This window comes from Scardinius erythrophthalmus (assembly GCF_964197995.2).
Source record: "Scardinius erythrophthalmus genome assembly, chromosome: 4".
NCBI lineage: Eukaryota > Metazoa > Chordata > Actinopteri > Cypriniformes > Leuciscidae > Scardinius > Scardinius erythrophthalmus.
Genome location: NC_138224.1, coordinates 264,355 through 271,854, shown reverse-complemented (window position 1 = coordinate 271,854; position 7,500 = coordinate 264,355). Strand labels below are relative to the sequence as shown.

General features: G+C 45.1%; 1 protein-coding gene across 2 annotated transcripts in view; it reads left to right on the top strand.

The window, feature by feature from the left end:
• The first annotated feature begins 1,472 nt into the window (after positions 1–1,472).
• Positions 1,473–7,500, top strand: part of LOC308689500 (uncharacterized protein) — a 13,593-nt gene continuing 7,565 nt past the window's right edge. The window contains exons 1-5 of one of the 2 annotated variants that reach the window (XM_081363230.1): positions 1,473–1,575; positions 2,318–2,517; positions 6,423–6,518; positions 6,967–7,062; positions 7,184–7,294. In XM_081363230.1, coding sequence (XP_081219356.1) covers positions 1,539–1,575; positions 2,318–2,517; positions 6,423–6,518; positions 6,967–7,062; positions 7,184–7,294 — 540 coding nt within the window. In that variant the 5' untranslated portion in view covers positions 1,473–1,538. Of the gene's footprint in view, positions 1,576–1,718; positions 1,971–2,317; positions 2,518–6,422; positions 6,519–6,966; positions 7,063–7,183; positions 7,295–7,500 lie in introns of those variants that run through there. The other variant, XM_081363231.1, reaches the window with a different exon arrangement.

Genomic DNA, 7,500 nt, shown 5'->3' with positions numbered 1-7,500 from the left:
TTTTTTTTTACGTAAATACATTTGTAAATATTTACGAAAATTAACACTCGGGTAAAGTTCTAACAATCTTCCATAATATTTAATAATTACATTGTTATTAGAAGTAATGAGATTTCTCGAAAATGTATGTTTAATCGAAAAGGGTTAGAGTTCCGGAAGTAAAAAAAAAAACATTAATTTTCTCCATAGGGGAATTCATTTTTAACCCTAACTTATAAACATTTAAAGACAGCCCTGCTGTGAGCTCCGAGATTGTAATCGATGATTTATGCTTTTGTTGAATCCGTCAGCCCGCATTTTCTAAACTTATTTTTTAAATAATCCAGTAGTTCTTCGCTCGGTTGAAGCCCTGGTGAAAGACTTCATTACCCATGATTCCGCAGAGAAGGTGAGTCACCGGAAGTGCTGTTTGTGTGCGCGTTACTTCCGCCTGCTGGTCAGAAACATGAAGCGCATCTGCAGCCGCTTTTACAGAGTATTATTTATTTTTTAAAGTTACACAAATACGTGTGGTTGTATTGGCATTAAAGTAAGTCAGGTAAATTCACACTGATAAATACACGTATGGCGAAACAAATAAAGCGGTGAACTCTTGAGTGTGACGCGCGCGCGCATGATGTTGGTGTTTGATGCTGCAGTTGCGCATGCGCAGCACTAGAGGGCGACACACGCTGCTTATGTATTACATGTGAACATTTATGCGTCGTTCATTGATAAGAAGCATATAGATATACGCTATAATATGTGCTTATTTTCTGGACAGAGTCATGAAGCTTCTGAATCAACGAGGCTGTAAATATAAATTGTTTTAAACTGTAAATATAAACTGATTTAAATTGTTTGAAAGCTTTTATAATTTTTTATAACTGACATGTAATTTCAAGTGTAGGAATACATGTTCGCATTTAAATTATGCACAATTTATTTCTATATAAATTCGTTAGGGTAGTTTCTATAAAACACATTTCATTTTATTTTCCATTAATACAGTGTTAACAGAGCAAATGTGTTTGAAGTCCAGTGCATGTAAGGCAGTGGGAGAAATAAAGAAATGCATATGTAATACTCTAGTGTCGCCACTAGATGCCAGTATAGCCGTATAAATAAATAAATGTAAGAAAAACAGGATTCTCTTCACACACAAAAACACACTAATACTGTGTATATGTGTGTTGTTTAAACACACATATCATGTGAGCCACACACACACACACACACACACACACACACACACACACACACACACACATATTCATAGGCGTTATATACTCCTTTTTTCTTCATCTTTTATTTATTTATATTATTATATAACAACTTTGTTGCCCACAGAATTCTTTACAATTAAAAAAGAAGATAAGAAAATATATAAAACCTCATTTTCTTCTCATTTTTATTATTACTCATATTAATATTGATTTTAATATTAAGACTCTTGCGCGGTTGTGTCGCATCGCGGCGCTTTTATTTTGAGTATTTCAGACCGGATGTGACGTCACGCACGGAGCCTAACTCACTGTAAAGCTTCAACAACATTCCCTATGGACGAAGAAAACTGCGCTGAAATCACTAACACAGGTAAATAAATAACAAAGGGCTGATTTTACTGAAACTAAAGGTCAGAGTTCAGGGCCGTGATAATTCATAATTCAAACTGCGGCAGAATTACATTCAGAAGCAGCGCGTGCAGTTTCACTGACGGATCATTAAAGCGGATCATTGTTGCGCTCATCAGCGCAGACCGTGTGTGTGTGTGTGTGTGTGTGTGTGTGTGTGTGTGTGTGTGAGAGAGAGAGAGAGAGAGAGAGAGAGAGAGTGAGTGAGTGTGCGAGTGTGTGTTATACTTGCAGGGAGTCACGTGACATAAAAAAACCGTTTGTTTATCTATTAAAATCTCAACTGCTATTTCTTCTACGTTGTCCATCTTGGACCGGAAGCTTTCTTTGTTCTGTAACTGTATTCTGGAGACTTTTGTAAGCAGATTTCAGTGACTTCTGATACATTTTACAACTTAATTGCAATAGATGATTCTGTGATCCTCTTCTGGCCCTCCCGTAATTGACAACACATTAAAGTTAATATTTCTCTTTGTGAAGTTTTAACACTGTGTTTGTGTGTCTGACTCTGAATGTGTGTGTGTGTGTGTGTGTGTGTGTGTGTGTGTGTGTGTGTGTGTGTGTGTGTGTGTGTGTGTGTGTGTGTGTGTGTGTGTGTGTGATTCTGAATGTGTGTGACTGACTGACTGACTGACTGACTGACTGTGTGTGTGTGTGTGTGTGTGTGTGTGTGTGTGTGTGTGTGTGTGTGTGTGTGTCCACAGGCGGGCTCCCCCTGGCGTCTCTGCGTTTGCTGGTTCCTCCTCTACACCTCATGTCTGCCTTCATGTGGCAGGTGCTGCAGCAGAAGAGCCTGATGCATTATGGGAAGCTGGAGGAGTTTGTGTCGATGGTGACGGAGACGCTGCCGGAGGTGCTGGGATACAGGCGGAGAACACAGCTGATGCTGGGCCTGAGAGCGCGGGTCAGTGTGTCTGTCTGACTGTGTGTCTGTGTCTGACTGTGTCTGACTGTGTGTCTGTCTGACTGTGTATCTGACTGTGTATCTGACTGTGTATCTGACTGTGTCTGTCTGACTGTGTCTGTCTGACTGTGTCTGTCTGACTGTGTCTGTCTGACTGTGTGTCTAACTGTGTGTCTGTGACTGACTGTGTGTCTGACCGTGACTGTGTGTCTGACCGTGACTGTGTCTGTCTGACTGACTGTGTGTCTGACTGTGTGTCTGTCTGACTGACTGTGTGTCTGACTGACTGACTGTGTGTCTGACTGACTGACTGACTGACTGACTGTGTGTGTGTCTGTCTGACTGACTGTGTGTCTGACTGACTGTGTGTCTGTCTGACTGACTGTTTGTCTGACTGTGTCTGACTGACTGTGTGTCTGACCGTGACTGTGTCTGACTGACTGTGTGTCTGACTGTGTGTCTGTCTGACTGACTGTTTGTCTGACTGTGTGTGTGTCTGACTGACTGTTTGTCTGTCTGTCTGACTGACTGTGTGTCTGACTGACTGTGTGTCTGTCTGACTGACTGTTTGTCTGACTGTGTCTGACTGACTGTGTGTCTGACCGTGACTGTGTGTCTGACCGTGACTGTGTCTGACTGACTGTGTGTCTGACTGTGTGTCTGACCGTGTGTCTGACCGTGACTGTGTCTGACTGACTGTGTGTCTGACTGACTGACTGTGTGTCTGACTGACTGACTGACTGTGTGTCTGACTGACTGCGTGTCTGACTGACTGACTGTGTGTGTGTCTGACTGACTGACTGACTGTGTGTCTGTCTGACTGACTGACTGACTGTGTGTCTGTCTGACTGACTGACTGTGTGTGTGTCTGTCTGACTGACTGACTGTGTGTGTGTGTGTCTGACTGACTGTGTGTCTGACTGACTGTGTGTCTGACTGACTGTGTGTCTGACTGACTGCGTGTCTGTCTGTCTGACTGACTGACTGACTGTGTGTGTGTCTGACTGACTGTGTGTGTGTCTGACTGACTGTGTGTCTGTCTGTCTGTCTGTCTGTCTGTCTGTCTGACTGACTGACTGACTGACTGTGTGTCTGTCTGACTGACTGACTGTGTGTGTGTCTGACTGACTGTGTGTCTGACTGACTGTGTGTCTGACTGACTGTGTGTCTGACTGTGTGTCTGACTGTGTGTCTGACTGACTGTGTGTCTGACTGTGTGTCTGACTGACTGTGTGTCTGACTGTGTGTCTGACTGTGTCTGACTGTGTGTCTGACTGACTGTGTGTCTGACTGACTGTGTGTCTGACTGACTGTGTGACTGACTGTCTGACTGACTGTGTGTCTGTCTGACTGACTGTGTGTCTGACTGTGTGTCTGACTGTGTGTCTGACTGTGTGTCTGACTGTGTGTCTGACTGTGTGTCTGTCTGTCTGACTGTGTGTCTGTCTGTCTGACTGTGTGTCTGACTGTGTGTCTGACTGTGTGTCTGACTGTGTGTCTGACTGTGTGTCTGACTGACTGTGTGTCTGACTGACTGTGTGTCTGACTGACTGTGTGTCTGACTGACTGTGTGTCTGACTGACTGTGTGTCTGACTGTGTGTCTGACTGTGTGTCTGACTGACTGTGTGTCTGACTGACTGTGTGTCTGACTGACTGTGTGTCTGACTGACTGTGTGTCTGACTGTGTGTCTGACTGTGTGTCTGACTGTGTGTCTGACTGTGTGTCTGACTGTGTGTGTGTGTGTGTGTGTCTGTCTGTCTGACTGACTGACTGTGTGTCTGACTGTGTGTCTGACTGTGTGTCTGACTGTGTATCTGACTGTGTGTCTGACTGACTGTGTGTGTGTCTGACTGACTGTGTGTCTGACTGTGTGTCTGACTGTGTGTCTGACTGTGTGTCTGACTGTGTGTCTGACTGACTGTTTGTCTGACTGACTGTTTGTCTGACTGACTGTGTGTCTGACTGACTGTGTGTCTGACTGACTGTGTGTCTGACTGTGTGTCTGACTGTCTGACTGACTGTGTGTCTGACTGACTGTGTGTCTGACTGACTGTGTGTCTGACTGACTGTCTGACTGACTGTGTGTCTGACTGTGTGTCTGACTGTGTGTCTGACTGTGTGTCTGACTGTGTGTCTGACTGTGTGTGTGTGTGTCTGTCTGTCTGACTGACTGACTGACTGTGTGTCTGACTGTGTGTCTGACTGTGTGTCTGACTGTGTATCTGACTGTGTGTGTGTCTGACTGACTGTGTGTGTGTCTGACTGTGTGTCTGACTGTGTATCTGACTGTGTGTCTGACTGTGTGTCTGACTGTGTGTCTGACTGTGTGTCTGACTGACTGTGTGTCTGACTGACTGTGTGTCTGACTGACTGTGTGTCTGACTGTGTGTCTGTCTGACTGACTGTGTGTCTGACTGTGTGTCTGACTGACTGTGTGTCTGACTGACTGTGTGTCTGACTGACTGTGTGTCTGACTGTGTGTCTGACTGACTGCGTGTCTGTCTGACTGACTGACTGTGTGTGTGTCTGACTGACTGTGTGTCTGACTGACTGTGTGTCTGACTGTGTGTCTGACTGACTGCGTGTCTGTCTGACTGACTGACTGTGTGTGTGTCTGACTGACTGTGTGTGTGTCTGACTGACTGTGTGTGTGTCTGACTGACTGTGTGTCTGTCTGTCTGTCTGTCTGACTGACTGACTGACTGTGTGTGTGTCTGACTGACTGACTGTGTGTCTGACTGACTGTGTGTCTGACTGACTGTGTGTCTGACTGACTGTGTGTCTGACTGTGTGTCTGACTGTGTGTCTGACTGACTGTGTGTCTGACTGACTGTGTGTCTGACTGTGTGTCTGACTGTGTCTGACTGTGTGTCTGACTGACTGTGTGTCTGACTGACTGTGTGTCTGACTGACTGTGTGTCTGACTGACTGTGTGACTGACTGTCTGACTGACTGTGTGTCTGACTGTGTGTCTGTCTGACTGACTGTGTGTCTGACTGTGTGTCTGACTGTGTGTCTGACTGTGTGTCTGACTGTGTGTCTGACTGTGTGTCTGACTGTGTGTCTGACTGTGTGTCTGACTGTGTGTCTGACTGACTGTTTGTCTGACTGACTGTGTGTCTGACTGACTGACTGTGTGTCTGACTGTGTGTCTGACTGACTGTGTGTCTGACTGACTGTGTGTCTGACTGTGTGTCTGACTGTGTGTCTGACTGTGTGTCTGACTGTGTGTCTGTCTGACTGACTGTGTGTCTGACTGTGTGTCTGACTGTGTGTCTGACTGTGTGTCTGACTGTGTGTCTGACTGACTGTTTGTCTGACTGACTGTGTGTCTGACTGACTGACTGTGTGTCTGACTGTGTGTCTGACTGACTGTGTGTCTGACTGACTGTGTGTCTGACTGTGTGTCTGACTGTGTGTCTGACTGTGTGTCTGACTGTGTGTGTGTGTGTCTGTCTGTCTGACTGACTGACTGTGTGTCTGACTGTGTGTCTGACTGTGTATCTGACTGTGTGTCTGACTGACTGTGTGTGTGTCTGTGTGTCTGACTGACTGTGTGTGTGTCTGTGTGTCTGACTGACTGTGTGTGTGTCTGACTGACTGTGTGTCTGACTGTGTGTCTGACTGTGTGTCTGACTGTGTGTCTGACTGTGTGTCTGACTGTGTGTCTGACTGACTGTGTGTCTGACTGTGTGTCTGTCTGACTGACTGTGTGTCTGACTGTGTGTCTGACTGACTGTGTGTCTGACTGACTGTGTGTCTGACTGACTGTGTGTCTGACTGACTGTGTGTCTGACTGACTGTGTGTCTGACTGTGTGTCTGACTGTGTCTGTGTGTGTGTCTGACTGTGTTTCTCACTGTGTCTGTGACTGTGTGTCTGACTGTGTGTTGTTGTGTTGTAGATGGTTCTGGAGTTGTGTCGCGGTCCGGTGGATCTCAGGAACATTCAGGCTCATCTGGACAAACTCCATCTTCCAGATGTGGCGCCTGGACAGCCGGTACAACACTAAACTTATATACTAACCTTATATACTAACCTTATATACTACACACTAACCCTATTCACTGACCTTATATTCTATACACTGACCTTATATACTATACACTGACCTTATATACTATACACTGACCTTATATACTATACACTAACCCTATACACTGACCTTATATACTATACACTAACCCTATACACTAACCGTAACCCTGTAGAGGAAGTGCATGTGGATTAATTTCAGGCCGTATTTAACTGTATTTTTACACTGAAGTCGAGTCAGCTTTATACAGTACAGATCGTTTCAAAGCAGCTTCACAGTAATAAAAAGAATCAATGAAACAAACTTCATCAGATAAGAGAGGAATTCTTCTGTAAAGATTCTACTGTTATTATTCAGTTGATGTTTTCTCTCGTCTGATCAGTAGTAATGGTGTTTTGTGGTTTGTGTTCAGGCTCCTGATGCTGACTTGAGAACCTGCGTCACTAATTTCAAAGCTTTGGTTCTGGCATTGCTGAAAGACCCAGTTGAGAAAGCTTATTTCTTCCAGGTTAGACACACATCAGGTTCATCCTTCACTGATTTCTGTGTGTGTGTGTGTGTGTGTGTGTGTGTGTGTGAGAGAGTGAGTGTGTGAGTGAGTGAACATCCTGTCTGTGTCTCTCACACAGGAAGTGTTTCCTGTGGAATATGGCGCCGGGTTCGACACGGCACTGAAGGAAGTGATGTGGGATCTGCTCTCCAGCCTGGAGAAACTGCTTCCTGTGCCAGACTTGAAGAAGGTGTGACTCTTTCACAGATACTACTATAACCAGATATTAAATCTTGTGAAAAGCTTTCAAACATATTTTAAAGTCAGCATGAAAGGGATGTTGCGCTGGTGTTTTCTCCTCTATTGTGTCGTATATCCGAGCGAAACGCTTCAGGAACAAGAGCAGATGTGGGCGGGGCTTGATTGTGTCCGTGGGGAATTGATTGGATGGTTGTG